The following is a 19,765-nucleotide window of genomic DNA, read 5'->3' as shown; positions in this document are numbered from 1 at the left end:
GCACACTCACTCTTCCTCAGGAGCAATGCCTTGTTGAGATGTGACCTGGTAGGGTCCCTGTGTACACTCTCCTAAATGTAGTGCTTCTTTCTTACTGTTTCCTTATAACTATGAGTAGGCTGAGGGAGACATGTACCTACAATTCTGATACTATACTGTATTTCATTACCTGCTGAAAATGTTCATTTCACAAAGGGTTTTCAGAAAACACATTTGTGTCTGCAGAACATGGAATCGTAGAGTTGGAAGGAACCCTGAGGGTCATCTAGTCTAACCCCCTGCAATGCAGGAATCTCAACACACACGCCCAAGACTCTTACTGTATTCTCAGGGTCATGGGCTTGAGCCCCACATTGAGCAAAAGTGTCCAGCATTGCAGTGGTTGGACTAGATGATCCTTGTGGTCCCAACTCTACAATTCTATGATTCTGTGGTAATCATTTTTTTCTATATTTTATAGTTTTATGATCCCTCAATGCTTTCATTGTCCCCCACCGTCACATTTTTTATGAGCTGGCAGTTTAGAAATATTCTTTTAATAGATGAGAAAATAAATTCCATTTGAAGATTGCAGGGGAGAATAAAAAAATGGATGAAATTTTAATGGGTGGGGTGCAGAGCTTGCTACACGCCTAGCTTGTTACTTCTGAAATGCCCAAGTAGTGCTTTGGGTGTCTTGATGAGCCAGCCAGCTCATCGGCACTCTGCCCTTTGCAGCATTCCCAATGCCCACATGGCCATTAAAACTCAGAGGAGGCGGCATCGGGCAGCTCCTCTGATAGGGATTTTTTTCAGATCTGGAGCTTGCAGCAATGTTTGCTGGAAACAAAAGCACAGACACCACCCTTGGCTGAGGCCGGAAAATGGAAGCCTCTTTGGCAAGTGAAGAAAACTTGTGAAATGGGGGGAGAGATTGTGGCAGAACATTACGTCAATGCTAAAAGGTAGTGGAAGACAAATCTTTAAAAGATAGAAGGAAAAGAAAGCTTAGATCAGGCATAGGCAACTTCGGCCCACCAGATGTTTTGGGACTACTAACTCCCATGATCCCTAGCTAACAGGACTAGTGGTCAGGGATGATGGGAATTGAGTCCCAAAACATCTGGCGGGCCGAGGTTGCCTATGCCTGTCTTAGATGATACTTTGTCTTTTTTTTTTAAATAATGTTTTATTAGGTTTAACAATAAAAAGATACATCCAGACATAATACAATAAACACAAAAAAATAGAAAACACAACAATACAATCTATCACAAAAAAGAAAAGAACAATCAACACACCACAAATAACATAAATAACATAAGGCAAACACAAATCACTCTTTTCTAGTTATTCATCTTTGATTAACTTGTTTTCCTGACTTCCTCACACCTCCCTTTTTTGTATCCCTCTTTAACAGTTAGCTCAGCAAATTCATATCGTACTACTTTGTCCTTAAATATTTTACCTCCCAAATTTATAGTTTCCAATTTTTATCTCTTGTTACTAGAACTTCTTCTTTTTAATTCAATATCATCCACATTCATACATTTTACAGTGCTTCTGTAAATAAATTTTAAATTTCCTCCAATCTTCTTCCACCAACTCTTCTCCCTGGTCTCGGATTCTGCCAGTCATCTCAGCCATTTCCATATAGTCAATTACTTGCATCTGCCATTCTTCCAATTCCAAGGTGGGTAGATCTTGCGTCTTCCAATGCTTCGCAATATTCTTGCTGCTGCTGTAGCATACATAAAGAAAGTTCTGTCCTTCTTTGGCACCAATTGGCCAACTATGCCTAGGAGAAAGGCCTCTGGTTTCTTCACAAATGTGCATTTAAGCACCTTTTTCATTTCATTATAAATCATTTCCCAGAAAGCCTTAGTTAGATGATACTTTGTCTGCCCTGTTAAAATAGCCCAAGGGTCTAGTGACGTTGGTCTATATACTAAGATGCCTTTGAAGTGGCTCATCCACTTCTTGGTCAGTGCTGTTCTATTCTACATATTTAGTAACTTTCAGCTGCTGGTGCTGCCTTGAGAATAGAATAGCAAGCCCTTTTGCTTCTTCAAGATGTCGTAAGAGAGCCATGGTCAGAGAGGGGAATAAAGGAAAAATGACGCTACCAATATCAAAGTTATAGTATTATGCCTTAAAATACCACAAGAAAAATAAACTGTGCCTTGGAGAATGCATTGTTTGAGAATGTATCATTTTGCTGTGTTTTCTCATTGACTTAAGAATGTATCTAAATGGATCCTTATGGAAATGTATAGGAATGTATCTGAAAGTACTGAATGTATCCTTACTGAAATGTATAACTTTTCCTTGAATGTATCTTTACTGAAATGTATTTTTCACAAAATGCTGTACTATGCTGTATTTTCTGCATGTATCCAATCCTAGCTGCCAAAACACTCTCCACCACACTGCCATCTACTGAGTCCAACCCAAAATAGTTTTATATTCCAATAAGTATGCAAACATGAGACTATCACACTCGAATTGATAGCAATGCAGAGCAGGATCTCACATTAACATTGAAGCCATATCCCGAACATCCAGCCTCACGATCTGCATACTGATTATTAGCAGCTATGGAAAGTTTTCCTGTAAAGGAACAGCCATTAACCAGATCCAGAAGAAGCTCAACACATATTATTCCAGCCCTCCAGCAAAACTGACACCTCCCAAGATCTTACAACATCCTACTTACCTTATGTTAATCCCCTCTTCTCCCCATTCAGGTCGCTTCCCACCACCTCTGCTGTTATTGATCTGTATGGAAACCAAAAGGTATAAGAGTCAAAGCAGCCCTTTGTTTGAGGTTCTCACTCCGTTTTTATGGCGTGAGGGGGGACCCTGTTGCAACAGTTTTGTTTTTTCCTGTTCTTTCAATAAAGATCAGGCTTTGCTTTTTCACCAATCTTCCGAGGTGTGGTCTTCCGAGGTCCCAGTCCTCTTTATGAGGCAGGGACTCCCTTGGGGAAGGAATTATTTTTTAATTTCAAAGACAAACCACTGCTTCAGTCTGTGATGCGGGCACCCAAGGCCTCGGAAATCTGGAGGCTGCTCTGGCAACTAGAAGACCCAGAGGGCCACTTCAGTCTACTTTTTTTGGTCACTAAATTTCCACTTAGGCCAAGGCTTGCTTGCTTGGTAGCTTGAGAAAGGAACTGCTCGTTAATCCAGAGAATTTGCAACAGCCTCTTTCCTTGGTCTTTGCATTTCTTGTGTTTGAAGAACCAGAAATCAAGATCAAAAACATCCCATTAGAGACATCCTGTGTTAAACGGAGAAGCACATGGGACTGAATAATTGTCAGCTAGGATATAATTACTGTTTTGAAACCAAATAAGATGGTGGAAGCTGGCAGATACTGGCTGCTTGAGTACATTTGGAACCCTTTTCTGCTACTCTTCAACTGAATACATGCCATTGCATAAACACCCTAAGATATCAAGTCAGTACTTTCTTAACTACTCTCATTTGCTGAGATTTGTGGGTAGAAAATTACTATCTCACTCTCTATCTGGATAAATAAAGAAAATGTCCAGTAGCACCTTAGGGAGATTGCTTTTGCTGTTAATGTGTGTGCACATGCAGTACAGAGCTTTATGTTTCAGCCTCCTATTCCAGGTCTCTTTGGATTCTTAGGCCAGTAGTACACAACTAGGAGCTCACTTTAAGACTGATCTTGCATTGTTAACTGGGCCTCTACCTTCTGACACACACCTGAAATAAACTCTCCAGAGGGTGCAGTAGATCATATTCAAATATGTGATGAGACAAGTTTTAAAACATCATTTTTAGAAAACAAATTCTTTAGTTCAATTTACAAAAGTTAGTTTTACCATGTCAGTACAATGGTTTTGTCAGTGCTTGAATCCACCTTATGTGCAGACCAGACAGCTGCAGATAACAGGAGGTGCCATCCAGAATGTCCAGAGGGCACGAGGTTGGGGAAAGCTGGATTAGTTATTGAAACAAAATTTACATACCACTTATTTGAACAAAAGACAATTGAAATTCTTCATTAAAATGTTGTTAAAATCATTAGAAACAAGTTACATTGAAAATTAAAACCAGTAACTGCACAGCTGTTATACTTTAAAAATCACATGCTAAAATCACATGGCTAGATAGTCTTGCTGAAACTGAAAGGTTCTTAGCAGGCACTGAAAACAATACAAAGACAGCATCTGCCTAATGTCAATGGGCAGTCAGTTCCAGAGTGTAGGAGCTGCCACACTAAGTAACTGGTTTCCTGCAAGTGCAGAGCAAACACTTTACAGGTGCCAGTTCTGCAAATCTAAATGGTATTTATTCTCTACTGATGGCAGGGTGTACTTTGGCTGAATTGGCAACTTTTGAATGTGTGTAAAACTCCACAGATACATGGGAGGTGGGGATTCTCCATTCATTCCATTAGTGCCTCTGTTCATCTGCAGATGCTATACAGTGATACCTTGGGTTACATACGCTTCAGGTTACAGACTCCGCTAACCCAGAAATAGTACCTCGGGTTAAGAACTTTGCTTCACGATGAGAACAGAAATCGTGCTCCGGTGGTGCGGCGGCAGAGGGAGGCCCCATTAGCTAAAGTGGTGCCAGGTTAAGAATGGACCTCTGGAACAAATTAAGTACTTAACCTGAGGTACCACTGTATATCTGAGGTCCAGTGTGAGGGCTTAAAGGCATCCATGGCAGCAGAGTATGGTGACCAAAGTTGATGGACAAAATAGTTGTCAAAATAGTTGAGAGGGGCAGTTTTCTGATCATGCAGCTTCTTCCATCCCTGCACCTCTTCTGCCACACCCATTTGGACAGGGCAAGAGCCTTTGGCTTCCTCTTGCATCTGCTACCCATACCACTAAATGTAAAACAACAAGTATTGTTTGCACAATTGCTGACTTTATGATGTGTCTCAATTTTCCTTCCTGTGCTTTGAAGAGCAGCTCTGATTTTTAAAATGGATTCTTTTGCTTGATAAATTATTGTTTGTGCTTCTTTCTCCCCAATTCCAATCTGGCTTGTCCCCACAACAAAGCGGTAAAATAAGTTTGATATGTCCTAAAGGCTCCAACAGGTTACCTGGTAGAATAGCGTTACTGCACTTCTTCCCAAATCTACTGCCCATATCCACAGCTGAATTTTGGACTCAACTTAGATATGTGCATCACGTCACATTAATTCAAAAGGCCTCTCTAGGCTACACCATAAACAGCACCTTCCCTGACACAAGGTAAAATACGGTAGTATTCTGCTCTTTCGTGCTATACTCATTTTCCCAAGGCCCTCTGCCAAATATTTGGTTATGGGGTGGGGTGGGGTGCACCTCTAAGTTCTTTGCCTTTCCAGCTTATTAAAAATTATGACTCAAAGCCTAAGCATAGGATATAATTGTTGTAAATACATCATCCATGTGATGATCTTGCAGCAGTATAATTTGTATGTTAAGACAAGAGCACTCAGAAGGGTGCTGTCAGACTAGATCCTCCAAAGGAAGGGGGATCTGCCAAAATATGCATATATTCAACAAAGTGGTTCAACAGCTAGTTGAAAACATTATATGGAGGCAGGAATCAGACCATGCTCCAGGACATGGGGGGGGGGGACATACACAGGATCCCTGCCAACACAGAGGTGGCTGCAGCCCAAGCATGTTTTTTCATCTTCCATTTCACTATCCCCAAGTTATTCTCCAGCTAGAAAATTGGCAAAAGGTCCCCCAATGGCAGGAAAGTAACACCTGTGCTAGGGGAAGAACTGCTCACCAACAGCAAACTCCATACCTAGTTTTTAATGACAAGCAACTTTTAGAAAATCTTTATAGTGCTTTAGGGACCAACTACAGTAAGTTTGTTCTGGGTATAAGCTTTCGTGTGCATGCACACTTCTTCAGATACCTGAAATGCATACACACATAAACTTATACCTGGAACAAACTTAAGTTGGTCTCTAAGTTGCTACTGGACAATTTTTATTTATTTATTTTGGCTGCATCAGACCATCACGGCTACCTACCTTAATCTAGATTTATAGTGCTTATTATTCTTCTGTTTTTACACTTTGAGAGAGTTTGGCAGCCAAGTGTTTGGGTGCTTCACGTGGTGAAGTTGACTGCAACATGTCCAAACTGACAAGCCATCACATTCCCAGCACCACACATTATGTTTTGGTTTAGTTTGTCAGGCTCAGGAGCTTATCCAAATAGGAACCATGACAATACAGCTGTAATTTAAACAAAGTGCAGTAGATCAAAGACATAATTGCCAACTTTGATAACCATGAATATCACCAACAAATAAAACTAATGATAAATGATTTGAAAGCACACATGTCATATGGCCTCCATTTCTACAAACTGTAGCAAAGGGGAAAGCAAGAAAGGATTGAGGCAACAGCAATCAGGCGATTGCCAGCTCTTTTCTGGAAGGTGTGGGTGGCTCTGAAAAGAGCCTTTGGTTCAGTTACAGGAGAACTGCGAGGCCCAGAAGAGCAGCTTCACTTCCCTTTGGCCTTGTGGCTCTCGGTCTTCTTGGGCAAGAGGACGGCTTGGATGTTGGGCAGGACGCCGCCCTGGGCGATGGTGACTTTGCCGAGCAGCTTGTTGAGCTCCTCGTCGTTGCGGATGGCCAGCTGCAGGTGGCGGGGAATGATGCGGGTCTTCTTGTTGTCGCGAGCGGCGTTGCCGGCCAGCTCGAGGATCTCGGCCGTCAGGTACTCGAGCACGGCCGCCAAGTAGACGGGCGCGCCGGCGCCCACCCGCTCGGCGTAGTTGCCCTTGCGCAGCAGGCGGTGCACGCGGCCCACGGGGAACTGCAGGCCGGCCCGCGAAGAGCGCGACTTGGCCTTGGCCCTCGCCTTGCCTCCCTGCTTGCCGCGGCCAGACATGCTGTTGTCGCTGAACCCACACAACTTCCTCTCCCAAGAGAGCGAGCCAACTACGGGAGGCAAAGCCGGCGAGGGGCTTTTATATCTTCCGAGAGGCTCGAAAATGACGCTTCTGATTGGCTGGAGATGGAGTTAAAAAAAAAATAAACCAATTGGGGAAAAGATTTCTAAGTCTGCACCAACCTGAGGGGGAGACGACGCGTTCATCCAATTGGAAGTGGGGAATCACAGGCTCATCATTTGCATGTGCGCGCGCAAGTGGGGATGAGCTTAAGAGCCCTCTCAGCCAATCGAAAAGTTGGGACATAACAGCTCCCCACTCCGAGCTTCCGCGGCTGCTTCTTACAGTCGTCTGACAGAAGGGGTGGGAGTGTTTCTAATGCGTGAGGTGTGCTTTGATGAATGAAATAATTTAAATTATGCCATAAGGAAGAGCTTGTTTCTGTCGTGCGCGCGCTAAATTTCGCCCGAGAGTTAATGTGTCAGTTTTGGTCTCGTGGACAGCCGGTCAATTATAGATGTATCCTTTGAATTATTATCATAATCATTGTTTATTTTATTTCTCGCCCTTAACACGCAGGTCCCAGAGATGCGCGGAACAGACGTGCCTGATGAAGCTGCTGGAGCTTAGCTTGGGGGCAAAGGTCTGCCGTGTGTCCAAGCAGATCCAGCATGTAGAACCTGATTGAGAGTGTATGGGTCCTGGGAAGTATAAAATATTTATTAAAGTTTTTAAAGGAGGTACAAAAAGAAAAATCAAGAAAAACATCATTTTAAACAAAAAAAAAGATGAAATACAAAAAAGAAAAAAGAAAGATCAAAAAGAAAGAACAAAGAATTAAAATCCATTAAACAAAAAGAAAAATCAAGAAAAAATACAGCAAATCTTCCCATTTGTTTTCTTTCATTAGCTTATTTCCCTGACCTCCTCAAACCTCCCTTTTTTGTATTCTAAGTCAGTTATCCATTTCAGCAAATCCTTTCCCTCTTTTCAAATTTTTGTCCTGTAAATTTATCTTGATATTAATATAAATTTACTTTCCCTCCTTTCACCAATTAACAGTCTGTTTTTTCTAAATCTTTGTAACATTTCTGCTAAAATCACATGAATTCATTCCAACATCATTCTAACATTCATTAATCTTACAATGCTTCTGTAAATAATCTTTGAATTTCTTCCAATCTTCCTCCACCGACTCTTCTCCCTGGTCTCGGATTCTGCCAGTCATTTCCGCCAATTCCATATAGTCCATCACCTTCATCTGCCATTCTTCCAGAGTGGGTAAATCTTGTGTCTTCCAATGCTTTGCAATAAGTATTCTTGCTGCTGTTGTAGCATACATAAAGAAAGTTCTGTCCTTCTTTAGCACCAATTGGCCGACCATGCCCAGGAGAAAGGCCTCTGGTTTCTTCAGAAAGGTATATTTAAATACCTTTTTCATTTTGTTATAGATCATCTCCCAGAAAGCCTTGATCCTTGGGCACGTCCACCAAAGGTGAAAGAATGTACCTTCAGTCTCTTTACATTTCCAACATTTATTATCGGGCAAATGATAAATTTTTGCAAGCTTGACTGGTGTCATGTACCACCTGTATATCATTTTCATTATATTCTCTCTTAGGGCATTACATGCCGTGAACTTCATACCTGTGGTCCATAACTGTTCCCAGTCAGCCATCATAATGTTGTGTCCAACATCTTGTGCCCATTTAATCATAACAAATTTCACTGTTTCATCCTGAGTGTTCCATTTCAACAGCAAGTTATACATTCTTGACAAATTCTTAGTTTTGGAATCTAACAGTTCTGTTTCCAGTTTTGATTTTTCTACCTGGAAGCCAATTTTTTTATCCAAATTATATGCCTCCATTATTTGATAACAGTGAAGCCAATCTCGCACTCTATTTTTTAATTTTTCAAAACTCTGCAGTTTTAATCTGTCTCCCTCTTGTTCCAAAATTTCCCAATATTTCGGCCATTTGGCCTCCATATTGAGCTTTTTCTGGTCACATTCAAACAAGATCGCCAACCATGATTCTAGATTCAGGTAGGTAGCCGTGTTGGTCTGACGCAGTCGAAATAAATAAAATAGGTGCTACTGGACAATTTTTTAATTATTTATTTAGATCGCCAACATTACTCTGAACGAGGAGGCGGAGCTCCGTCCATGTCGACGATTAAGTTCCATCAGCAGAAGTTGAACTTTACACTAGAACTTGGGTGGAAGAGCCCGCTTTTTTTACAGGAAATGTCCTAGTTCTAACTACCTCAGTTTGGGAATGCAGCAAGCCATGCTTGGTGTCACATCTCTGCAGGAAAAACACCAAAATTTCCTCCTCCTACTGACGTGAGGATGAAGAAGAAAGGAATTAGGTAATGAAGGAAGCAACCTTAAGAGTATCCCTCAAGCCTGAAGAAAGGTCATCATGGGTTAAAGGGCAGACTAGACTAGAGTTGCCCATGCCCTCTCATGTAGGTACAGTACATCAACCTCAAGCGCAAGCTGAGTTGTATTCCAACACTTGATGGTCCAATAGGATGACATTACAAAACAGCTTTCATATGCTCATATTGTACCATTGTCCTGGTAGTGGTCAGAGTTTTCAGGGACCCTACACAGAAATGAAGGGGAAGCGAGTGAATTGCACGTCATAATAATACCTTTCTACGCCTGCTCAAAAGCAGGGAAGGCGCCAGCGCGCTCTCTCAGTTAAATTGTTGCAGCTAATTTATTACTGGCTGTTTTGAAATACTGCTGCGTTTTATTGGAGAAGCTGACTTAGCATTGCCCTATAGCGTTGTTGTAACAGTATACGCTCCTGCGTTCACTCCCCGCTCGTTCCCCACGCTCAAAGTTTTCCTTCAGGTCGGCTTTCAGACTATATAAACTGAAACTGCTGCCTGTCGCTCTCATTCGCAAGGTCTTTGAAGCTCTAAGATGTCGGGTCGCGGCAAAGGCGGGAAGGGGCTCGGGAAAGGGGGCGCCAAGCGCCACCGCAAGGTGCTGCGCGATAACATCCAGGGCATCACGAAGCCTGCGATTCGCCGCTTGGCTCGCCGTGGAGGAGTCAAGCGCATCTCTGGGCTGATCTACGAGGAGACCCGGGGCGTGCTGAAGGTTTTCCTGGAGAATGTCATCCGCGATGCCGTGACTTACACGGAGCACGCCAAGAGGAAGACCGTGACTGCCATGGATGTGGTCTATGCCTTGAAGCGCCAGGGCCGCACTCTGTACGGTTTCGGCGGCTGAAATTAGGCGATGCCGCAGTAGCATTAGCAGTTACCAAAAAAATACTCAAAAGGCCCTTTTAAGGGCCATCCACGTTTTCAACAAAGAGTTGTATTGCTGTTACAAAGTAGCCTTGTGTACCAAACTTTCTGCCACTTAGGTTTATACTTTGTTGTAGCTGCCAGACGTCAGTGCTTTTACCTCCCGTTTCCAAATCACACGAAGCATTATGTGCATCCCCCCAAAATTCAAAAGCTCCTTTCCCTTTTTTGCAGGGGGGAAAAGGTACTTCATTACGAACGCATTTTCACTAGTAGTGATTTCTTTCAGCCTTTTTTGATATTTGTGGGTGGCTCTTAAAAGAGCCTTTTTGTGATGCACAGATGTTTGAGGTTTTGTTAGGTGGAAAAGCCCGCTTCTTCCTCACTTGCCTTTGGGCTTGTGGCTTTCTGTCTTCTTGGGGAGCAGAACAGCCTGGATATTGGGCAAGACTCCCCCCTGGGCAATAGTGACTCCTCCCAGCAGCTTGTTCAATTCTTCATCGTTGCGAACCGCCAGCTGGAGGTGACGGGGAATGATCCTCGTTTTCTTGTTGTCCCGGGCAGCGTTGCCCGCCAGCTCCAGTATTTCAGCCGTGAGATACTCCAGCACCGCGGCCAGGTACACGGGGGCTCCCGCGCCCACCCGCTCGGCGTAGTTCCCTTTGCGGAGCAGGCGGTGCACGCGGCCGACGGGGAACTGGAGGCCGGCGCGCGAGGATCGCGACTTGGCCTTGGCCCTCGCCTTCCCGCCTTGCTTGCCGCGGCCAGACATGGCGACACTGACTCAGCTCCGCTCAGAGGCGCAACAAAAAATACAACTGCAATTAAGAAGAAAAGAACCCCCGGCGCCTTTTATGCCCTCCTCGCCCAGGGAAGCGCAATTACGGATTGGTCCGATCTGTCACCAGCACAGCAGAGCCAATAAGAAGACAATTTCTAAAGGCGGCCAATCGGGAGCGGAGAGGCAGCTGCCGCCCAATGAAAACCCGGCGCTTGCAGTACTTTAATTTGCATGTGCGTGCGCAGTGGCGGCGCTACAAAACTCTGCCCTCAGCCAATGGAAACGTTCGGCATTGGAACCCTTCATTTGCATAGGGAGACTATAAATAGAGGGCTGGGATGAGTTAGCCTGCTTCACACTTCGCTTTTTTCTTCTTTTTGCTGGTACAGAAAGTAGGGGGGCTTCTTGCACAATGCCCGAGCCAGCCAAGTCTGCTCCGGCCCCCAAGAAGGGCTCCAAGAAGGCGGTGACCAAGACGCAGAAGAAGGGCGACAAGAAGCGCCGCAAGAGCCGCAAGGAGAGCTACTCCATCTACGTCTACAAGGTGCTGAAGCAGGTCCACCCCGACACCGGCATCTCCTCCAAGGCCATGAGCATCATGAACTCCTTTGTGAACGACATCTTCGAGCGCATCGCCGGAGAGGCTTCTCGCCTGGCTCATTACAACAAGCGCTCCACCATCACCTCCCGGGAGATCCAGACGGCCGTGCGCCTCTTGCTGCCGGGGGAGCTGGCCAAGCACGCCGTCTCGGAGGGCACCAAGGCTGTCACCAAGTACACCAGCTCCAAGTAAGCGGACTCTGCTGCTGAGAAAGGCCACCCAGAACCCAAAGGCTCTTTTAAGAGCCACCCACTTTTCTCAGAAGAGAGCGAGTCACTTGTCTCCAAACCGCAGTATATTTACCTGGCACGTTGGCGTCCTCCCCCCCCCCTCCCTGCAATAAAAGGCAATGACTTATTAAATTTCTCCAGAAATCTTTTACGCATAAGCTCGTCTGTTACTGCGGCAACCTATCAAACAAGTGCAACGTTTACCTCTTTCCGCCCATCCTCCGTTACATCAGTTTCGAAGATGGTTTTGCAGTCACACAGTTCTGGATTTTGCTTTTGGCACAGAAATTTCAGATTAGTACTGCCTTAATTTATTTTTAAAAATGCTACAATTTTGAAACGAGCCCTAATCTACATAACGGAATCTAGTTAAATAGCCTGCAGTAGGTTACGTTCTGCGGAGATGGTCCCGCTAGTTAAAACACTTTAGCACCTTGTCCGTTTTGGGGGCAGAGAATAACTCCTGAAACTGACTTGAATGCTCCATCCTTCAGCCTGTATGCAATTCATCGATACCTGGGCAAGTTAGTATAGCAGAATCGATCTAGTCATGGGGAAGGTCCTGTTCGCTCGCTGCTCCCGATTCTCCCCCAAAGAATCTGCTCAGCGGCAGTGGCGTAGCGTGGGGGGTGCAGGGGGGGCGGACCGCACCGGGCGCAACATCTGGGGTTAGGGCAAATCAATGGGTTAGGGGGCGCAAATCCACAGGTTAGGGGGCGCAAATCCACGGGTTAGGGGGCGTAAATTACTTGCCTTGCCCCGGGTGCTGACAACCCACGCTACGCCACTGCTCAGCGGGAGGCTTTATTGAAGCCTTGAGACAACAGCCTCTTTGCGTATGGATGGGTGTCTCCTGCTGGGCACTTTTCTAAGCCTCAGAGATCCTGGCGGGGCGCGGAGGGGGGCACTTGCGGCATAGCATCCTCAATAGGCTTCCTAGGAAAATGGCATGGCGCGGAGCGGGGGGCAGCCCAACGTAACAAGTGCAAGCTGCTTCCGTATTAGGAAGAATACGATCGCTACAGAATAAGCCGTGCGATCCCTGTTCCCTTGGTGTTTTACAGCCCTCTTCTTTGTCATTCTCTATACTGCCACCTAATGGGCATATGCGGTCATACAGAGTTGATCGAAATCTCTGCTAGCTCTGTTCGTTTTCTGAAATCTGACAGGGGCTACTTCTCCAGGCTTGATGGAGACCAACTCCTATTGGCCTCCAAATATGCAAATAGTCACCTGTGGGAAGGAACACACCTTTCTCTGACACACCCACCCAATATCCCTGTGTGTTTCTTAGAATCACATAATTGTAGAGTTGGATGGGACTCCAAGGGTCATCTAGTCCAACCCCTGCAATGCAGGAATCTCAGCATCCAGTTACCAGACCCTTCTTTGCTTTGCAAATGGCTAGCAGTTTTATTGCTGCACCACCAGGACCCCCTTTGCACCTTCATTTTGCTTTTAAGAATGCTGTGGGCTCTCATACATATGTTAATCAGCTTTTCCAGAGGGACAGCAAAGCACCCTGTGTTGGGGTGCTGCAGGTGCTGATGGACTCCCCCCAGTCCCAGCTAGCTACTAGTTGTAGAACTACTAGTTGTAGTTCAGCAGCATACAGAGGGAGCTCTGGGTTGAGGAAGACTGTGGTATGGCCTTCACCCTGTCAAAATGCGTTGCTAATTCCTTGAGGCACAGTGCCACTGCCACATGAAAAGCTTATTGGGAAGAGAGAAGGGCAGCCAGGACAGCACAAGGAAGGGCAACTAGACCAGTGGAAAGCGCCGTTTAAACCTGGCAGCAACTCTTAAAATGCAGATATTCTTTCAGTGTTCCTTTAAAAGAGGTACAGCAAGCTGAAAGTTGGCAACTGTCATGGAAGAGCTTAAAAGATGTGAGTCAGGAAGCTAGCCAAGTACTTTGTTGTCCCTCTCTAAGAAGAACAGAATAGACACAGGAAGCACCTGCCTCTGCTGAGCTACAAGAAAGCCCAGTGCCACCTAGTGATTAAACCATATAATGACACTATCCACATAGCAAATGAGTCTTTTCGTAGCTGACAGAAGCAACCATGAGGAATAACATTGACTCTGAATCAGTGTGCCAACTTGAATAAAATATGGAGAGGCAGGTAAGCCACACCCCACATAATCACATGACAAGGTGCACACACACCATTTGAATGATGCCCATCAACTTTGGGGGGCCCTGGCCCCCTCAAATATTTTATTGGGGGGCCAAGACCCATTGGCCCCTAGAAGTTGATTGCTATGCTCTGAATCACTATTTGTCACATACCAGTTTAAAATGCAGGAGCTCTCTCAGAAGGGAAAAACAGTTAGCAATCTTAGGCAGGCTAAGAAAACTATGAGGGTTCATTTGGGTATTGTGTAAAACATCATACAATGGAGTGACTTTATCCAGCACATCAGAATTTGGGCAGAGGCATTGACCAAGCCACACAGAAAATTTCATTATTATGGAGAGTCAGTGTGGTGCGGGTGGTGCTGTGGTCTAAACCACTGAGCCTCTTGGGCTTGCTGATCAGAAGGTTGGCGATTCTAATCTCCACAATGGGGTGAGCTCCCGTTGCTCTGTCCCAGTTCCTGCCAACCTAGCAGTTCAAAAGCATGCCAGTGCAATTAGATAAATAGGTACTGCTCCAGCGGGAAGGTAAACGGTGTTTCTGTGCGCTCTGGCTCTTGTCACAGTCCTCCGTGCACCAGTAGAGGTTTAGTCCTGCTGGCCACATGACCCAGAAAACTGTCTGTGGACAAACGCCGGCTCCCTCAGCCTGAAAGCGAGATGAGCAGCGCAACCCCATAGTAGCCTTTGACTGGACTTAACTGGCCAGGGGTCCTGGTCCTTTACCTTATCTTTAGTGCTGAGTGCATTGGAGTAGGACCACAGAGACTGGGGTTCAAATCTTCTTGTAACCATGAAGGCTTTGGACCAAACACTGTCTCTCAGCCTAACCTACCTCAAAAGGTTATTGTGAAGGTAAGAGGGAGAGGGAGAGAACCATGTGCCCTTTTCTTAGTTTAATATTCAAAATATAAAACAGATTGTATAGTAACAGTGATGTGGACCTACCTTCAACCTACTTTTGTAGAAACCCATCATTCCAGCAGGTGCAGGCAGCCGGTGACTATTCAAGGCAAATGCAGTCCACTAGTCATGAATGGTGGCTCTGGGACTGGATCAGCTTCTTGGTGTTTGTTCTGGCTGCTGGGGAAAGCACCTAGCAGGCACAACATCTGGCAGGATGTGAGCTATGTTAAATTGGTTGGTAACCAGTTGTGCTGCTCAAGCAATTAAGCAGAATTTTGGAAGGGGTGGGAACTGTGAGAACACAAATATTTCAAATCTCAGTGATGGTTCACTGTGTCTTGAGAATTTCAGGATTGTAGCCAATAGCTTGACTGGCTTGTGGGAGCCTTTCTCTTTTTTATCCTTACAACAATTAAGATTTTATGCTGTGAATTGGCATGTGGTTTTGGGATGAAGAAAGTTATACAAATTTGGAGGAGAAGGAGGAGGAGGAGGAGGAGGAGGAGAAGACATCAGTTAGTTCTAGAATGGATAAGCTTTGGTTCTCCAGAGATTTCTGGATTACAACTCCCATCATGTTTGACCATTGGCCAGTGGCATAGTGTGTGTTGCCAGAGCCCAGGGCGGGGCATGTGTTGCACCCCGTTGGACTGGGCAGCTAAGGGGGATGCATGCGCCAGGGGGATGTGCCTGGAGAGAGTGAATGGAGTCCACCTCCCAACAGGCTCCTCTACTGCTGCCTCCATTCACCTGAGCACTAGACCAACCTGCCTGCTGCCACACCTCAGCTGCTAGGGGTCCATGGCTGTCAGCGAGGTGCCTCAAAAATGCCCCCTCAAAAATGTGCACCTGGGGCCATGGCCTCCTTGCCCCCCCCCCCATGCTGCACCTCTGTTACTGGCCATGCAAGCTGTAGGAGTTGTGGTTAAACATCTGAAGGACTATTGGTGATCTCTGGTCTGCTCCCTGCAACCTGCTTGTTTCCATATGAGTAGCAAAAGCCATACACATGCATTGGCTTTCTGTTTTCCATCCATAATCCTGAAGCTGCAGAGTTGTGAGTTTCATCTTTTTTATATTTTAAGTACAGCTCCCTCTTTCAGTTGCCTAAGAGTTGTGCATTAGAGTAGAGGTGGTGAACTGACAGCCTGCAGGCCCAAACTCCCCCCTCCAATACTTTTTTTTTGCTAACCTGCCAACTCCTTGCTATATCTGGCAGGCAGCAGTGGCATCAGCATCACCAGCAGAATCAGCAGCAGCACTGGCAGCATCAACAGCAACATTGCTGCTAATAACCAAATTAAAACTGTCAGCATGGCTGTGAGTGTTCAGCACTTCCACCGCTCTGGGTGTTTTCACCATTCTTTCCAGCAGTGCGCTTGGGGAAGGAACTCAGAGAAGGCAGGCAGAGCGCGTTGGAGCAGATCTACTCTAACGATCCACAAAAAGTGCTAGCAATTCCCACATTTGAGGAGGTGTACAAAATTCAGATGAGTCAGAAGGCTGATGCTCTAAGGACAAAACACAAAACAGATACATCAATCATTTCCCCCCACAAAATATTTCTGCTGCACTAATCTAGACTCTGGCAGCCAATGACAGTTGGATTCCTATGCAATGGATAAAGTCATTCAAATTAAGCAGATGTGCATATTTTATTATTATCATTTTATATACAGTTCATTTAGTCCTTGTTCTGTTTCACTGTTTCTTGCAGCTTCTTCTGGTTTCTGTTAAGACATAAGCAATGTGCAGTGAGCTAAACTTGGTGCTGAGGCCAACCCCATAATAGCAACTGGAAAACTTAGCAGTAGACATTGCCCACACAGGGGCCCCATCTGCACTATGCATTTAAAGCAGTGCTGCACCACTTTAAACAGTCATGGCTTCCCTTAAAGAATCCTGGAAACTGTAGTTTGTTAAGGGTGCTCAGAGTTATTAGAAACCCTTGTCCCCCCCCCCTCACAGATTCCCAGAGTGGTTTAACAGTCAATCCTTCTTCCCAGTGAACTCTGAGATTGTCATGGGGTCAACACATCAGCAGAGCCAATCCAATGCAGCTCCTGCTGGAGCATTTCCACTGCGACAACCTTGCTGCCACATTGTCCCTTGCCCTCTCCATCCCAGGATGCAGGAACATATTGGCTAGAGGGAGGTCAGGTACCTTGCATTGTCCACTGGTGGACTTCAGGAAAACTGACTGTTTGAAATTTAGAACACTGGTAGTTTGTTGTTTGATTCTACACATTCATTTTAATATGTATTTGTTTCAGATTAAGTCAAAAGACATTGCACAACACTGTAGGGAGAGGGCTCATGATCCTGCTGTAATGTCATACAATTGGGGTTGAGATGGGAGGCCTCTTGAGACACTCTGCCATTAGGCCTGGTGAGGCAGCAGGTGCTGGTGGGCAGGGTCAGGATCCCCTGGACTCTTTCTCCTAAGGCCTTCTGGCCCTTTCCTCCTGGGAGGACTAAGCGCCCCTGGTTGCCTCATGTGTTGTAGAGGACACTCTCCCAAACTGTCACCAGTGTGGAACTAACATTCAGGTGCCAGTCTGTTCGGCTTCTGTATGTGGAATGGGAGGGGGCACCATCTTGTCCTTTGCCTCCCAGGAAGCAAAACGTCTGGCCCAGCCGAGAGAGAGCACTACATGTTGTTGTTGTTTTGTTCAGTTCAGCTGTCTGGCCACTGGAGGGCAGTGTGCCACTTCCGAAACCATCAAAACTCTAATTGAGGAGTGAATCTTCTTGCCCTCCAGGGCAAAAGGCTCAACCAACTCCAATGGCCCATCATGTTTCAGTAAATGCTGCTCAAGCTAATCCTCCCCAAGGTACCAGCATTGACATCATCTGGGTGGGCACAGGCAGAGCTGTACATGCATTTAAAACACGTGACCCAAAGCCACTCAAATGACATGCCCAGAAGGATGCGACCTGCATAAGTCATGCAAATTTGCACCATTTGTTCTGTTTTTTCCCAGAAGACAACTGCTATACAGAGCACTTAAACCTTCCTACTTCTCTTCTCCCTATGAAATCCATACTTGCAGCCACCATGAGGTCTAGAAACTTGCTTTTTTACAAACAACACAACCTTAGCATACCCTCCAAGTGTCCTGATTTTCCAGGGACAGTCCTGAAATTACAGAAGATGTCTCAGTTTATCATTTGATCCCAGAATGTTTTCCTTTTTCCTCCCCTCCCCATCTCAGAGAACAATTAAAAGTGGTGCGGGTGGGTGGGAGTCCTGTTTATCCTGAAAATAAAATCCCTGCACCCAATGAAGGAAATGGTAAATCTGGCATACGAAGCCCTTCTTGTAATTTTGAAGGAAAAGGTCACCAGCACACTTTAAATCCATGAACTACAATGCTTCAGCAGCAAGCCATTTTTAATGAGTATTTATTCCTTTATTAAAAAAGAAGCCTTACACTGTCTATTCAGAAGTAAGTCCCACAGTATTCAATGGAGCTTCCTCCCAGGTAACTGGGTAAAGACTGGGCCTTACACTGAATTGCCTTACACTGCAATTCTAAGCATTTTTACTCATAACTTAATCCCACTGAGTTCAATAGGATATCTTCTATCGTGTGTTCCTGAGCTTCCTCACAGTTTCCATTACTGCTACTATATCCCGCCTTTTCCCTTCACAGGGACTCAAGGCAGCTTAAGGCTTAATTTTTATTTTATTCTATTTATCTGTGGAAGGTGTTATACACAGTTCCTTCCCTCAGACATTTTTTCTTTACAACAATCCTGCAAGGACAACCTGTCATTGACTCAAGGTGATTGATGTCTATGTGTTCATGTGTGCATGACGTCTATGTGTGGGGTGAGATCAAGCGCGGGAGAAGCTTCCTGATGCAGAAGAGGATGTCCCTATTTTCACCAGAGAAATGTTGGAAGGTATGCCTTAGTTATTTAGGATGTTGTATGCTGTGCCCATTATAAAGTTCTACAAGCATATAGAATTGTAGAGGATCTATGAATAAAACACAAGTGAAGTGGAACATAGATCATGTCCTAGGAATTGCTAGAGCTAGCAGGCCCGGCACCCTGTCATCCCAACAGAAAAGCCCTTGGTCTACTCAGAAGTAAGCCCCACTGCGTTCAAGTGGGCTTACTCCACTTGGATTTCCAAGGGTATCTGTGTTTTGGTTCTTGTGTTATTTTGGAACATGTGGATTTGAAAGGGCTGTGCATTTGATAGAGCTTTAAATGTGAACCGACTCAAATCTCTCTCCTCCCAACATCCCACCCCGCGGGATCCTTGGCTCGAGATCTCCTGCCCCTTTCTCTCCCATTTTAATTTTTCTCTCTCTTTAAATTTGCTTACAGGACAGCTGGGCACTGGGCACATCTCTGTTGCCTCTTGCTATCCCTCATAGACCGTGGGGCAAAGTAGCAAGCAGGCAGTGCTGAGAGTCCTCAGACACCTGCCCTCTACTTTTGCCCAGAGACATCCTTAAATTAGCATATGCAAAATGGATGCAAATTTGTGCCACAGGCCTGCACCCCTGGGTCCTTTTTTAGCACCTAGCAACGCCCCTGGTTCTCTGAAGAGTCTTTAATTAGAAAATGGGAAGAGGAAGCCACTGATCTCGTAACAAGGGCTCTGTGTGGCCTCTTTCCCAAGCAGTCGCAGTGGAAGGGGGAGAGGCCTTCTCAGGGTTCGTTTCCCTCTGAAGTCTGGAGTCTCATGGCAGTTTTGTTTTACTTTACCATTATTATTTTATTTGGGCTTCAGTAAAGATCTCTTTTCCCCTCCCTTATTTCTTATGGGGGCTGTTACTGTTGGTGGAACAATTCACAGCGAAGACAGAGGAAAGGAAGAGACTGAAGATTTAATGTAGATGGTCTGCAAAGTGTCTGACTCAGTGCTTCCTTTGTAACTTCTGAACAACAAACCTGAAAAATCCTTCCACTCCAGGTCAGATTTATTCCCGGTTTAAGAATAT

The 19,765-nt window shown here is 45.3% G+C and overlaps 4 protein-coding genes across 9 annotated transcripts in view; 2 read left to right on the top strand and 2 right to left on the bottom strand.

Annotated features, from left to right (window-relative positions):
• Positions 1-1,863: 1,863 nt before the first annotated feature.
• The window catches only part of LOC310756135 (histone H2A type 2-C-like), a 39,395-nt gene continuing 21,493 nt past the window's right edge, over positions 1,864-19,765 (bottom strand). For 2 of the 6 annotated variants that reach the window (XR_014544710.1, XR_014544711.1), the window contains one exon: positions 16,441-16,534. Coding sequence is in view for 2 of the 6 variants with exons in the window: in XM_083599837.1 (XP_083455963.1) it covers positions 6,487-6,876 (390 nt within the window). In the remaining 4 variants the exon portion in view is untranslated. Of the gene's footprint in view, positions 2,758-6,006; positions 6,880-16,440; positions 16,535-19,765 lie in introns of those variants that run through there. The other 4 variants (XM_083599837.1, XR_014544709.1, XM_083599836.1 and 1 more) reach the window with 4 other exon arrangements.
• LOC310756143 (histone H4) lies at positions 9,738-10,273 on the top strand. The gene has a single exon (XM_083599849.1). It carries the CDS (start codon positions 9,816-9,818, stop codon positions 10,125-10,127), a length of 312 nt encoding a protein of 103 aa, XP_083455975.1. The 5' UTR covers positions 9,738-9,815; the 3' UTR covers positions 10,128-10,273.
• On the bottom strand, positions 10,398-11,086 carry LOC310756137 (histone H2A type 2-B). Its single transcript, XM_083599839.1, has one exon. It carries the CDS (start codon positions 10,917-10,919, stop codon positions 10,530-10,532), a length of 390 nt encoding a protein of 129 aa, XP_083455965.1. The 5' UTR covers positions 10,920-11,086; the 3' UTR covers positions 10,398-10,529.
• LOC310756138 (histone H2B 5-like) lies at positions 11,282-11,891 on the top strand. Its single transcript, XM_083599840.1, has one exon. The coding sequence runs from the start codon at positions 11,341-11,343 to the stop codon at positions 11,719-11,721; it is 381 nt and encodes a 126-aa protein (XP_083455966.1). The 5' UTR covers positions 11,282-11,340; the 3' UTR covers positions 11,722-11,891.

Source organism: Podarcis filfolensis (genome assembly GCF_964270895.1).
Source record: "Podarcis filfolensis genome assembly, chromosome: 2".
In the NCBI taxonomy this organism is placed as follows: domain Eukaryota; kingdom Metazoa; phylum Chordata; class Lepidosauria; order Squamata; family Lacertidae; genus Podarcis; species Podarcis filfolensis.
The sequence above is the reverse complement of the archived record's forward strand: the minus strand, read 5'-3'. Positions and strand labels throughout refer to the sequence as shown.